Source organism: Sander lucioperca, chromosome 6 (genome assembly GCF_008315115.2).
Source record: "Sander lucioperca isolate FBNREF2018 chromosome 6, SLUC_FBN_1.2, whole genome shotgun sequence".
NCBI classification, from domain to species: domain Eukaryota; kingdom Metazoa; phylum Chordata; class Actinopteri; order Perciformes; family Percidae; genus Sander; species Sander lucioperca.
In genome coordinates this window covers 21,833,873-21,848,794 of record NC_050178.1, presented here as the reverse complement: position 1 = coordinate 21,848,794, position 14,922 = coordinate 21,833,873, and the positions used below count along the sequence as shown (strand labels likewise).

At 41.6% G+C, this 14,922-nt stretch overlaps 1 protein-coding gene and 2 non-coding genes across 3 annotated transcripts in view; all 3 read right to left on the bottom strand.

Annotated features, from left to right (window-relative positions):
* Positions 1–800: 800 nt before the first annotated feature.
* The window catches only part of ahcy (adenosylhomocysteinase), a 28,453-nt gene continuing 14,331 nt past the window's right edge, over positions 801–14,922 (bottom strand). Inside the window, exons 4-11 of the mRNA XM_031301369.2 lie at positions 13,081–13,233; positions 8,996–9,108; positions 8,131–8,338; positions 6,941–7,028; positions 5,512–5,629; positions 5,242–5,364; positions 3,689–3,760; positions 801–2,104 (exon numbers count right to left, since the gene is read on the bottom strand). Of these exons, the coding sequence (XP_031157229.1) occupies positions 1,973–2,104; positions 3,689–3,760; positions 5,242–5,364; positions 5,512–5,629; positions 6,941–7,028; positions 8,131–8,338; positions 8,996–9,108; positions 13,081–13,233 (1,007 nt within the window). The 3' untranslated portion in view covers positions 801–1,972. The remainder of the gene's footprint in view (positions 2,105–3,688; positions 3,761–5,241; positions 5,365–5,511; positions 5,630–6,940; positions 7,029–8,130; positions 8,339–8,995; positions 9,109–13,080; positions 13,234–14,922) is intronic.
* Positions 10,567–10,700, bottom strand: LOC116051153. Its single transcript, XR_004105288.1, has one exon. It is a non-coding gene; the product is annotated as a small nucleolar RNA SNORA17 (small nucleolar RNA).
* Positions 13,321–13,454, bottom strand: LOC116051152. The gene has a single exon (XR_004105287.1). It is a non-coding gene; the product is annotated as a small nucleolar RNA SNORA17 (small nucleolar RNA).

The following is a 14,922-nucleotide window of genomic DNA, read 5'->3' as shown; positions in this document are numbered from 1 at the left end:
GCTGCTGCGTTTTTTCCCGGCATTATTTACAGACAGGCGTCCATAGGCAGCTCTGTGTTGCTGGAGATGCTGCAGTTCACGTGCAGACCATGCACTGCCCCCCCCCCCCACCACTAGCAGAGTGCTGGTGCTGGAAGCAGCATGGCTTAAATGTCTTAAATTACAAATCAAGCACTTTTTCAATGGCTACTTTTCAGGTTTATGGTTTTCTTAAAATGATTTAAATGTGTTGACAAAGGACATTATGTGATGACCTGATTATATCTGATGTCAGCAAGCAATGCCTCATCAAGGCTGTGCTGTAGATGCTGATGAAAGCCTTTCACCCTTGCAGTTAACCATATGCAGTGCATGCACACATAATTTGGGTGATATGAATGTAAGATGATTGCAGAAGTGACACTGATCTGTGTTTTGGTTATTATTTTTAAAGAAATGGCAGAGCAGATTCCAAAAACAAATCCAGCGTGGCAGAGTTTATATTGTTATGATGTAAATTGAGGGAGCAAAAGCAGTATCGGCTCCAAATATCAGCTCAAGAAAATCGGCAGCCCGTATCGGTCATCGGCTAAGGCTGATGGGACAAACATAAATAAAATAATCGTCATCGGCACTAACATCGTGTCGATCCCTAATACAGATTATGGATGAATACTTCCCACAACCCCAATTCAAAACATCCAAACGCTTTAAAAAAGGTATGAGCATGTGTGTGCGTTTGTGTGCAATTTTCATTTTTTAACTGTTTTAGACTTCCACTTTGTCATAAAATGTACACAACAGAACGAGGAGAAACCATCCAGAGTCAACAGGTTTAGTTTTTATTTTTCATTGTAATACTTGACAGTATCAATAGACCGTTTACCAGCAGTTGAACTCTGCATTTCAGGCTGTAACCGTTGAGAACTGGGGCCACTGTTTGACAACCTGATTGGCTACAGTGAGAAATGGGGAGGGGGAGGGGATAGGCGTTGCACGTTTTGGCCCATCAAGTCAAATTAAATGACAATAAGAAAATTAGGCAACAAAGATTAAGACATTTTGCTTTGGTGGTTCCTTTGGCAGACGTGCTTCTCTTTACTCTACCAATCAACCTGGATAATAAACAAGCACTTCATGAGCATATTCTCGCACAGTTTCTATTAATAAGTGCTAACACAAGTCAGTATTAATCTGAATATACCGCGATAAGGCAAATGTACACTAAACAGTTTGCTTTGACTCATTAAAAAATGAAATTAAAAAAGAAAAACCTGTTTGTCACCTTCCACCTCGAGCCGCGGCGAGGCGGAGAGAAGAGCTCAGGCAGGAAAGGATCAGGGTTGATTTGAGGGAATGACGAACAACAAGAGGTATTCTTTAACAGCCACAACAGAACCTGGTGTTTCAGCAGAGTGGTGATGAGAAAGAGGAGGGACGGTGGAGGACTGAACACACTGGTGTGGTAAGCGTAAACTAAGATGGTGATGACCGTTGAAATACAGGGCTAGATGTTTCTTTGATTGGTGTCTGTACTGAGTTTGAACAGCCTTCTGATGTCTATAAACTCCCAACATAAAGCTACTGACAGAAGCTTTGGGTCAATGCAGTTGTGTGGGGCAGATATTTTAGCTCAAAAGTCTTGCTTCAACCAGAAATGATTCAACACCAGCTGTTTGGTAGATTGACTTTGATCTCACCTGAGTAAAGCACAACAAGGTGTTGGTTCCAAACTTGGATCGACACAGGATGCAACTTGTGAAATACATTTCTTTAGCATTTGATATGGAAGCCTATTTAAAGGGGAACGAACAAACACAATAATGTCTCTCTGCATGTCTGAAAAGTTGACATTTGGAAGTCCAAAACGGCACCCAGAGTGCTACCTGGACAATCTCTCAAAGTGCTCCCAACCGCCAAACCCTGCTACACCTAAACACCAACACAGTTCTAGCCACACCTCCTCCTCCTCCTCCTCCGCTGGACAGGACACTCAGTAGCGATAGTGGTCCGGTTTGAAGGGCCCCTCGGTGGGCAGACCCAGGTACTTGGCCTGCTTGTCCGACAGCTTGGTCAGCTTCACCCCCAGTTTATCCAGGTGGGCTGCTGCCACCTGCTCATCCAACTATTGAGACGAGAGAGAAATGGCAGAGAGCAAAGTTCCTGTTAGATGAAACTGGTGTTAGCTAATTATCAATTGTATGGTATAAAGAAAAAGTGTAGCCCTAGTGTTCTGTTTATGATGTGAACACTAGGGCTACACTTTTTCTTTATACCATACAATTGGGGACATACTACTTCTTCATAACATTGCACCTTAAACTTTGACCCTCTTGCTCATATATGCTGCACAAAGGTTTGTGGGTCAGAATAGCCTAAAAATCATGCTGGCTTGCCTAATGCAAAATCTGACCAGGATGCAGTAGGACATCCTGGTATTTTTGGCATAATGTATTTAGGAGGTACTTGATCTTTTTCTGACATACTAAATGGTAAGGTATATGGGTATTGGAGGGTAGATGTCTATTCAGTGTTCAAGAGTTGTGACCAGAGGATTGGACGGATACATTTAAGTTAATCATTTAGTTGGTATGCATTCCCTTTGTTTTAAAGGTCTCATGTGGCGTTTGTCAGCATTTCACTTAAGCCTGAAAACCACCTTGAAAGGAATAAAGCGGTAACTCCTAGTTGTTGTTTCAGTAGTATAGAGAACGGTTGCGTCAAAGGCAGCTGGGTTCAGAAGGCGTGCAGGAATTTTGAGACATAAAAACAAATGGGAAGAGGGAACTGCTGGAGACTTATTTGGTGCTTAACCCTCTGGGGCTGTCAATGCCCTATACTTCTTATGTCATATTTAATATCTCTAGATCAGTGCAGTGTTTTTTTTGTTTTAGAAGCAGAGAGTTTTAACGATGTCTTCCTTGTGATCGTAGGCCATCCAGAAGCTTTGTAATCCAGCCTGGAACTATTGTTTTTGTACAACCAATCCATAACTATGAATCCATACCTCGCGTTGCATAATGTTTGATATCTCTACATCGCTTCAAGCTAGCATTAGTCTAATTGTTTAGCATGAAAGCTAACGCCTGGGCCCTGCTAAAGAGGGCTTCCGTGTGATCGTAGACCACCCAGAAGCTTTGTAATCCGCCCTGGAACTTTAGTGACTTTTCAGAGACTGGTAAATCCACCTAACTAAATTAGTTGCAACCTTACTCTGACATAACCAATCACGTCTCTCTAGAGATGGAGGATAAAGCTTTGGGACAGATGTTTTTATATATACACACACACACACAACATCAGACACTCAAAACATAACCAAGAAATAAAATCTAGTCTAGCATAAAAAAACACTACCTCTGACGACACCAACTGCATATTGTTTTCATCATTTCAAAACTACCCTTCACTTATCGCAATTGCTGGAGGTCTTGGATAATTATCAGGGATGTAAATTAATTCTGAAAGACTCTGCAACATGACTGGCCCCACGTTTTCAGACATATTTTAATGGCTCAACAAATGGAAAGAAGAGACCAGTCTGGCTCCTTCAAGCAGGATAACAGTTTGGGTTTTGGTGCAGGGTGTAAATAAATGGCATCACTAACATTTCATTCTGCAGACTAGAGGTGGATATTAACGGCCAAGATCTGTTGTAATGCTAAGTGATGCATATAATACACTGTATTATCATAGTGTGGCTTCTGACCTTCTTGGGCAAGAAGTAGACTCCAAGGGGGTATTTGGCGGTGTTCGTCCACAGCTCGATCTGAGCCAGAACCTACAGGAAAGGACATATGTTGAGACGGTTTAATAAAGCAGATTAGATGAAGCTGTAGGGTCAGTAGGTTAGTATAGCCTGGCCTTAAATTTAAATCTTGTTACAATCAGGTTGCTCAGTCACGACTTCCACTTTTTACTGCATGTAATAAAGCGCAACTCACTTTTTGTAAATGTACCCAAGGCAAACTTTAGTTTAAAAGCATATTTAGGACGGAATCACCACTTTTAAGATTGACCGTATTCTTGTTTTTGGGTCAAATGGCCTTTTGAATGGTAGAGCTAGGGACACTTTGATGCTAGCCTCAAAATATCTATTTTTAAACCACTAAGAAGGCTCGACACAACATGAGACTTTGGTCCAAGTATCACCAGGAGCTCTACACCTTAACTCCACCGGTGACCAAGATATACTATAACCAGGAGCTCTACACCTTAACTCCACCGGTGACCAAGATATACTATAACCAGGAGCTCTACACCTTAACTCCACCGGTGACCAAGATATACTATAACCAGGAGCTCTACACCTTAACTCCACCGGTGACCAAGATATACTATAACCAGGAGCTCTACACCTTAACTCCACCGGTGACCAAGATATACTATCACCAGGAGCTCTACACCTTAACCAAAGCTTTGACAACATTGGTAGTGTACCCAGAGTTTACTAAAAAACCAAGAGCTACAGTGAGTTGTTAAAACCTTTTAGTAAACTCTGAACACAACCAATGTTGTCAATGCTTTGGTTAAGGTGTAGAGCTCCTGGTGATAGTATATCTTGGTCACCGGTGGAGTTAAGGTGTAGAGCTCCTGGTTATAGTATATCTTGGTCACCGGTGGAGTTAAGGTGTAGAGCTCCTGGTTATAGTATATCTTGGTCACCGTGGAGTTAAGTGTAGAGCTCCTGGTTATAGTATATCTTGGTCACCGGTGGAGTTAGGTGTAGAGCTCCGGTGATAGTATATCTTGGTCACCGTGGAGTTAAGGTGTAGAGCTCCTGTTATAGTATATCTTGGTCACCGGTGGAGTTAAGGTGTAGAGCTCCTGGTTATAGTATATCTTGGTCACCGGTGGAGTTAAGGTGTAGAGCTCCTGGTTATAGTATATCTTGGTCACCGGTGGAGTTAAGGTGTAGAGCTCCTGGTTATAGTATATCTTGGTCACCGGTGGAGTTAAGGTGTAGAGCTCCTGGTGATACTTGGAGCAAAGTCTCATGTTGTGTCGAGCCTTCTTAGTGGTTTAAAAATAGATATTTTGAGGCTAGCATCAAAGTGTCCCTAGCTCTCCCATTCAAAAGGCCATTTGACCCAAAAACGAGAATACGGTAAATCTTAAAAGTGGCGATTCCGTCCTAAATATGCTTTTAAATGAAAGTTTGACTCGGGTACATTCACAAAAAGACCCTAGGTTGCATTTTGGCGAGAGTTACGCTTTAACAGCCGTCTTTTCCCTTCTCTGGGTCACACAAACTCAAAGTACCTGATTGGTGAAGGAGTTGCTCATGACGAAGGATGGGTGTCCCATGGCACAGCCCAGGTTGACCAGTCTGCCCTCGGCCAGGACGATGACGTGACGACCGTTCTTCAAACGAAAGCGATCGACCTGAGGAGAAGGAGAAGGATTACTGCTTCTGTGGCCGTTAGGATACAGAAATCCGACTGATGTTGGAGAGGCAAGCATCGAGCAACCACAAATACAGAAGAGAGAAAACCAAGAGAAGGGATGCCGAAGAAGTCTAGGTTTTCCTACCTGAGGCTTAATGTTGACTTTCTCTGCAGCGTTTTTGTTGAGCCAGTTCATGTCGATCTCACAGTCAAAGTGTCCGATGTTACAGACGATGGCATCGTCCTTCATGTTCTCAAAGTGACTGAATGTATCACACACACAGAATAATTACTATGCTGCTTGTTATTGTGCAAAAGTAGACATTTTTATGTAATTCAATAAGGCTCGGGATAATTCAAGCGTACAAATTAGGGATGCACCGAATGCAAATTTCTCTGCCGATACTGATGTGTAGAATTGTCATTTGGACGATTTCGATGCTCGTTTTCTTTTGCGCCAGGTAAACAAATCTCATTTACAAAATAAATATTGAAACAACTTCACACTAACCGAATGAGCAGAAATTCCCCACCATTAGGGAGTGTACCTGAAGGCACCATAGAGTCACATTGGAGCCCACGTTTTGTTGTTTGTTTACATAACTCACAGGAAAGGCAAAATGTTGCCACACCGGAGACTTCAGGGAAGCAGGAGGATTTTCTGTTTCTCCGTCATCTCGGACTCCGGCAGTGGCCACGGTGTCTAGAATAGTCAACCTGCAGGCTACTGGTAAGCTAACGTTACGCTGTGTCTTTAGCTGCATGCTACCAGCCGGTAAGCTACGCTGTCCGCGGGGATTTCACCTTTTCGAATGCCGTGGTTAACAGGGTCTGAGTCGTTCTGTCGGCATGTGCTCTTGGCCTCCAGGTCATCGCTCCGATTTGTATTAGTTTGAAATGTCACAGGAAAAAAAAAAAACATTTAAGGGCTTTTCTGCCTTTAAAATTGACAGGACAGCTAGGAGGGAGGGAGGGAGGGAGGGAGGGAGGGAGGGGGAGAGAGAGAGAGAGAGAGAGCATGCAGGAAATCACAGGTCGGATTCAAACCCTGGACCTCTGTGTCGAAGCATAAACCTCTCAGTGTATGTGCGCCTGCTCTACCCACTGAGCCAACCCGGCCACACAGGAACATTTTTTGAAGCTGGGTAGGGTACTGTTGTATGAGTCAGACCAATTAACGCAACATTAAAGCAGCGCAAAATAGATAAACATCGGCTACTGCCACCTTATCTGACTTTGACAGTAAATAGTAGGGGTGTGCAAAAAAAAAAAAAAAATCGATTCACATTCGAATTGCGATTCAAGCTCTAATGATTCAAAATAGAGTCACAGAATTCCAAAAATGTATTCATATTTTTAAATAAAAAAAAAAAAAATACTGCAATCACATGGGAAAAGTAACTACATTTACAGACTGAGTTGTGTTTGAATAGAAAATCGTCTCGAGCCTGAAAATCGATATCGAATCGTGACATTTTCTGAATCGTGCACCCCTAGTGAATAGGGCATGGGTTATGCATTGATGCATCCCTAATACAAATGAGAACTTTTCAGCCCAAGGTGGTCAAACGTACTGTCCCAGGATGATGTCCTCACATCCAGTGGTGGTGACGAAGATGTTTCCTTCCTTAGAAGCCTCGTCCATGGTGGTCACCTCATAACCTGCAGAGCAACAGGGAACAGGCCTTTATCTTGTTGACCGTCTCAGGAATAGATTGTTCAATTCTTAAATAAATAATGGGTGGTGTGTTGAAGGCAGAACCCCGCTTTTCTAATTTACTATACAATTATTTATTTTTTTATTTAATGACTTCTGCAGTTCTGATGTTTGGTACAATCTTGTCAGCTCCAACAGTTGAGGCAAGATTTCCGCCTACAGGAAATCATTCCTACCACAGGCAATTCAACTTTTTAACATTTCATCACTGAGTGTGAGATAAGACTCAGACATCACAACTGCACTGAATGCACCTTGCACAACAGGTTAATCTACATCCTATCATTACTAGTCAAACAGTTGTACATTTTTACTCCCCAACTTGCACATTAAGTTTATATATATCTAGTTTATCTATATCTATTGAAACAGTTGTACATTTTATTTCCAAATTGTATATTTCAAAAATATTGCTTGTGTAGTATTCTATTATTTCATGTATATTGTTTCCTATTATTTAATGTTTACTCTGTATGTGTGCTGTGTCTGATATTTTTGCTGCTGCAACACTGTTATTTCCCATTTTTTGGGATCAATATCCATCCATCCGAATCTTAACTCCCAAGGTAACGACTATCCATAGTTAACTCAGTATTTTCTGCACAGCTGTGCCCTCTCTCATGTTTAAAATCAGTGTTCATGGACATCCATCCATCTATCAATATTATATCGATATCGTGATATGAGACTAGATATAGTCTTAGATTTTGGATATTGTAATATCGTGATATGACATAAGAGTTGTCTTCTCCTGGTTTTAAAGGCTGCATTACAGTAAAGTGACGTCATTGTCTGAACTTACCAGACTGTTCTAGCTGTTCTATTATTTACCTTTACCCACTAGTCATTATATCCACGTTATGATTATTTATCAAACATCTCATTGTTTAAATATTTTGTGAAAGCATCAATAGTCAACACTACAATATCGTTGCAGTATCGATAGAGGTATTTGGTAAAAAATATCGTGATATTTGATTTTCTCCATATCACCCAGCCCTATATCCATCCATCCATCCATCCATTGTTCTGGCCATCGTCCACTACCTTCCATGGCGGCCTGCAGGGCGTTGATGGGGTCGATCTCGGTGACGATGACGCGAGCTCCGAACCCACGCAGAGCCTGAACGCAGCCTTTACCCACGTCACCATAGCCCGCCACCACGGCGACTTTACCGGCAATCATCACATCTGTGGCTCGCTTGATACCGTCGATCAGGCTCTCCCTGCAGCCGTACAGGTTGTCAAACTTACTCTGCAGGGAGAGAGAGACGGAAAATATATTACATATTAGTATACATGAGGTCAAGAGTTCCCACTGAGGGCCTGTATCAGATTCATAGGTTTTTCCGTAAGTCGGAGCATTCTCATGACCTCTAGTTCATATGGATATTTTTATTGGACTTTAATATTTGTATCCCTTATAAGACAATCCACAAATGTGCACCATGATCCACATATTTCATGAACCACATACTGTACATGCATTTGGTTTTATTTGTGTGTGCGTAAAGTCATACCACAAAAATACAGAGTGACTTTCAATTACGCAAAGTCCACTAAAAACTTGTAACTGAACTAAAAAAAGTTCAGAGCCATTCAGTTTTGCTGTATAATTATTGTACTGTAAGCATTTTAATCAATACAAATGCCTGAGATTTAGGTTTTCTAGAAGCCAATCTGCATCTTACATGAAGGATACAAGACATACTGATATTAAAATATAACCACCTGTGAAGTCACATTTTACAGACACTCACGTCATTCAACAAACCTGCTTAAAAAGGTGGTATTAAAAAACACGATTCCTTTATGAATGCATGGTTACACATGATTCTTAGATATTTGTGTCCACCATCTAACTCACACTACAGGATGCAGCTGAAGAGGATTAAAGGTTGAGGCCGTTTACCTTTGTGACGGAGTCGTTGACGTTAATGGCGGGCACTTTCAGCTCGCCCTTTTTCAACATCTTGTACAGGTTGTGGACACCGGTAGTAGTCTCCTCTGACAGGCCCCGGATACCTGATGGCAAGGTCACATGATTACTGAAAACATAATTACACAGTTCTCCTCAACAGGGAAAGAAATGGTCTCAATAGTGAGCATGGCTAGTAAGACACATGGCTACTAAGTGTACTAATAACTGTGCATAAAACACAGAGTTCATTGACATGCATTTATTTAAGAGAAAAAGTCAAATATTTTGACTTTATTGCATGACTCATGTACTATAGTCTTCTCACTTACATTTTGGGCCTCATAAAGCCCCCCAAAAAGTATGTCAAAAAAGTTCCTCAGCCAGTGACGAATACGTTGAATAAAGCGTCAAAAAAGTTGGAAAAAGGCTGAAAAAAAGCGTCAAAATTGTTTCAAAAAGTGACAAAAACATCAGAAAATGACAAATTTCCTAAAAAGTGGCAACACATTGAGTAAAGTGTCAAAAACTTTAAAACAAAGTGCCTAAAGCATTGAAAAAAGTGCATAAACCGCCGGAAAAGGTGTCAAAAATGTGAAAAAAAAAAAAAAAAAAAAAGTAATTGTGAATCTAAATTGAAATGTGGGCCAGACCAAAAACCTGCGAGGGACCGGATTTGGCCCTCGGGCCTCGAGTTTGACACATGTGTTTTAATGCAACAGATGGTATAGGTCAGGGGTGGCCAACCAGTTCATCATAAAGAGCCACAAAAAAACCTGTACCATAGCAAAAAGCCACACAACACATGCACGTCCACACTACAACAGCGTCTTCCAGATCTGATGACAGTCATAATACATAGCAGTTTTCATAGTTTTTTTTTCCCTTACTTAGATTGACTCAATGGGAAATCTGACAGTCTTTGTTATCCACAATCCTTTTCAGGTCTTGCTAGAACTCGGTTGTGCCACTCGAAGAGACTCTTTCACTCGTTTGTCACTAGAGGGGCTTTCAAACAATCTGATTCAGCAGTGAAAGGGTTAATGAGGAAGGTGATCTGTGGCAGCTTTTTTTCCCTCGGGTTGCAGAATTTGTCCTCAAAACTCTGCTGCATTATTTTTTATTTTAAAATAATTGGCAAATGTATTGGCAAGTGCATTCCATTTTTTTTGTACTTATCTGAAATGTTTCAAAAAGTTAAAAAAAGAATAAAAATAAATCCACCAATAACACAGCCCCCAGCCACACAGTAAGAGCCTCAAAGGAGGAGGCAAACAGCCGCATACGGCTCAAGAGCCACAGGTTCGCCACCCCTGGTATAGGTGCTGTTTAGTGTCCCAAATTCCCTATGGACATGGGTTAGGGTTAGAATCAGTCATAATCCCACAGATGGTAGCTTTGGGACACTCAGTTTTTGGAAAATAATTTGGGACACTAAAGTGCACGTATACCAACAGATTGTGCATTATCATAGTCTGACAGCTCTATGGTGGTTATGTTCTTAATCACAGTAATTTAAGAACAAGCTTTATGCATCTAAATACAAATACACAATGTGTGTTGTAACTGTTGGTGGAGAGAATCACTCCGAGTCCTCCGTGTGTTTCTGAGTCTCAGTGCAGACCACCACCGTCTCTCTCTGCCGCCTTGTGACACAGCTGCAACACGACAGTTGGGCTGCAACGCCTCAAGGGGCATTAAGTCAAACATGTATACACAAATAAGAGGAAACAGCTCCAAGATAGAGAACTAACAAATCTTGGAAACTCTTAAAATACAAACAAATAAGGTTATGCACTGTATGAAAATATATCTGCTAGGAATTCAAAATGTTGTAACACGAATGAAGAAGTTTCCCTGTGGACCAGCTGGTGTCAGACCACTGCTGCCATCTAGTGTCCAAAACTCTACAGCTTAAACATTTAATTGAAATGTTACAGAGTGGGAAAATCATCACCAGCTACTGAATGCTTGGAACTTCTTTTGGTCAAAATAAGTTTCCTGCAGCAGCTATTTTGGAACAGAAAAGGACCCCAAAATGATGTCTGGTGGACTACCAAACTGAGTTGACTGGTGGTGAAATAGTGAAACCTAACCTGAACTAAGATCCTGTGACATCTGAGATCTGCTCCAGGCCAGGCATCCCTAAACCCTTAAACATGTCAGCGATGAACGGCGAGATCCAGCCAATCCAACTTCATTTGTAAAGCACATTTAAAAACAACCAGGCTGACCAAAGTGCTGGACATTGACATGATTTCGGACAGATTCTAAACACACGAGTAACAAAAACGAACATTTAAAAACAAGTAAACTGGAAAATGAAAAAATGCAGAATACAACTCTCAAGCAGGTTTAAAGGCCAATGAATAAAAGTGAGTTTTAAAGCGTAACTCTCGCCAAAATGCAACCTAGCGTCTTTTTGTGAATGTACTAGAGATGTTTCCGATACCAGTATCGGCTCCGATACCGCCTAAAACGCTGGTATCGGTATCAGGAAGTACTGGAGTTAATGCACCGATCTGATACCACGTAATAAATCTTTTTGTGAATGTACCCGAGTCAAATTTTCGTTTAAAAGCACATTTAGGACGGAAGCGTCACTTTTAATATTTCGGCAGTCAAAACCAGTCGATATCAAAACAAGTAGCCACAGATTTAGGATATCCCGTAGTCACCGGTGGAGTTAAGGTGTAGAGCTCCTGGTTATAGTATATCTTGGTCACCGGTGGAGTTAAGGTGTAGAGCTCCTGGTGATACTTGGAGCAAAGTCTCATGTTGTGTCGAGCCTTCTTAGTGGTTTAAAAATAGATATTTTGAGGCTAGCATCAAAGAGTCCCTAGCTCTCCCATTCAAAAGGCCATTTGACTGAAAAACGAGAATATGGTCAATCTTAAAAGTGGTGTTTCTGTCCTAAATATGCTTTTAAACTAAAGTTTGACTCGGGTACATTCACAAAAAGACCCTAGGTTGCATTTTGGCGAGAGTTACGCTTTAAGTCGTGATTTATAAATGTGAAGGCTGGGGGTCAATCTGACATGCAGAGGTAGGTCATTCCTCAGCCTCGGGGCCACGACTGAAAATGCTCCGTCTGCCCTATTATTGAGCTGCGTTCTAGGGACAACAAGGAGGAGCTGGTCAGCTGACCTTAATGACCTCAGAGGAGGGTGCAGCTTCAGTAGTTCAGCGATATAAGCTGGGGCTTGACCATAAATTAACCATGCATGCAGTTATCAATGAGACTTTAAAGTGCTCATATTATCATTTTCAGGTTCATAATTGTATTTTGAGGTTGTACCAGAATAGGTTTACATGGTTTAATTTTCAGAAAACACCATATTTATTGGTTGTACTGCACATTGCTGCAGCTCCTCTTTTCACCCTGTGTTCAGGTCTCTGTTTTAGCTACAGAGTGAGACCTCTCACTGCTGTAACATCTTTGTTAGCTAGGTAAGACCACATGCTCAGTAGCTAGGTAAGATCACATGATCAGTAGCTAGGTAAGATCACATGATCAGTAGCTAGGTAAGATCACATGATCAGTAGCTAGGTAAGGACTACATGAGCTAGCTAGCTGTTTCTCCAACTTCAGTAGTACAAGGCAGGATTAGCCGGGAGACTTCTTCTAAACGAGGGCACACTTCCAACTTTGTGTGGAATACCTGCAGAACAGGGACATGGAAGTAGTTCTAAACAATTTATTTTGTAGATTAGGGTGAACTAGTGTGTGTTGTAGCAGTGGTTGCCATTGAGAACGAGCTAGCATGCTAACCGTTAGCCTCCTAGCCCCCTCGTCTCGGCTAGTGACGTAGAAAGCCGTGCAGATTTTGACCAGCTCACCCAGAGACTGAAGGCAGGACACATTCAGAAACCATATCTCACTCTAAACAGCATGGATGGTTTTTCCAAGTTTGTATGAAGCACCAGAGACACAAAATAACTCCCCAAATCCCAGAAAAAAATTTTCTTCAATAATATGGGCACTTTAAGCCTTTTTCTAAACCCTACTTAAACTAGCAAACGGGAGAAAATCAACAGCGACCTCATGATAATAAAACCGTGTGTGTAAGCAAACCAACCTGCCAGCAGTTTGGGATACTTCTGGTGGACCATGTTGGTGAGGTCCCCTCCATCGTCCAGGATCATGTTGAGGGGCTGGCCGTCCTTGAAGTACAGAGTCTGTTCGATGCACCACACGTACTCCTCATCGGTCTCACCTTTCCATGCATACACTACACAAAGAGAGGGACAGATTTACTTATGTGCCTTCTTTCTGAGACCCAGGTGAGAATAGTCCCAACCACTGGCAGTACTTCTGAATTGTTGGTGGAGAGAATCACTCCGAGTCCTCCGTGTGTTTCTGAGTCTCAGTGCAGACCACCACCGTCTCTCTCTGCCGCCTTGTGACACAGCTGCAACACGACAGTTGGGCTGCAACGCCTCAAGGGGCATTAAGTCAAACATGTATACACAAATAAGAGGAAACAGCTCCAAGATAGAGAACTAACAAATCTTGGAAACTCTTAAAATACAAACAAATAAGGTTATGCACTGTATGAAAATATATCTGCTAGGAATTCAAAATGTTGTAACACGAATGAAGAAGTTTCCCTGTGGACCAGCTGGTGTCAGACCACTGCTGCCATCTAGTGTCCAAAACTCTACAGCTTAAACATTTAATTGAAATGTTACAGAGTGGGAAAATCATCATAACTAAAACTCAAAACAGTATTTGTAAAACCAAAGCCCAGATTTGTATCAAGGCTTAAGTGTATGCAGAGAGGTGTTTGGTGTGTTTTGCCCCCAACGGCTCCTTCCACGCAGCGCGGCAATGGTTATGTTTAGGGTTAGCTGCCTGTAAGGAGTCGTTGGAGGCAAAAAACACCATTGAGCATGTAGGGATGTCACAAGAACCCGTACTTCGGTACCAAAATTCTGAAAGCGTGCCAGTTCTCATTTTTCCACAGTACCGTAGGTAATGGGGAATGCAATCCTTACGGACCTGACGGGGGCAGTATATACGCCTAACGCTAAAAACGTTCTAGTTCATTCAGCTTCTGGCTTTACCGTACATCTACCACTTCACCTGGACTTTTCCGTACATCTACCACTTCACCTGGACTTTTCCATACATCTACCACTTCACCTGGAACTCCCAAACCGCAAGTGAGTCTAGTTCTCTCTGCTGTTGTCCATCACAACCCAACGTGTGCTCTGATAGCGTGTGTTTTAACGGACCTCTATAACATCAGTTCACTTTAACCAGCCAACATTTGATGAACGTGTACAGCAGTGCACGTAGAAGTGCCAGATTGAAGCCCAAACTGGGACACCAACATGCAAATTGACCTGGTACAACACTATGCTGGCTACGTCTGTGACAACACTAGAGATTTTAGGTAATTTTAATCAAGAGCTCGACCCACACCGAATCACCTCAACAATAAGAAAGCAGCTCAATCTCAATAATCTCAACTCTCTCTCCCTCTCCCTCATTGGCTTATTTGTTTAAAGTATTTTAATATTTAAAATATCTTGGCCTATAATTCAAAGTGTGTTTATTATGCTTTATATGAATGAAGAAACCAAAATAACAAAGACTAGGCCTAACTGACCCAAACACAGATAGGTAGTGATTGTTTTATCTCATAGAAAAAGTTTAACTGGCGTAAAATAAAATGGAGGAGGATTTTTTTTTTAATCTGAAATGCTCTTTTTATTTCCTAGCCATTGAAAAATCACCGCACCAAATCACAGCATCTGGAAGCTTCAGATATTTCATGTGTGTAAATTCAGGTAATTAAGACCAGTTTCTATTGAATCCCATGGGCTGATTTAATATAATCCAAATATAATCCTACCAATTTGTTGATCAAATGAAAACAGAAAGACTTTACTGCCACGCAGCACCAACTGCAGAC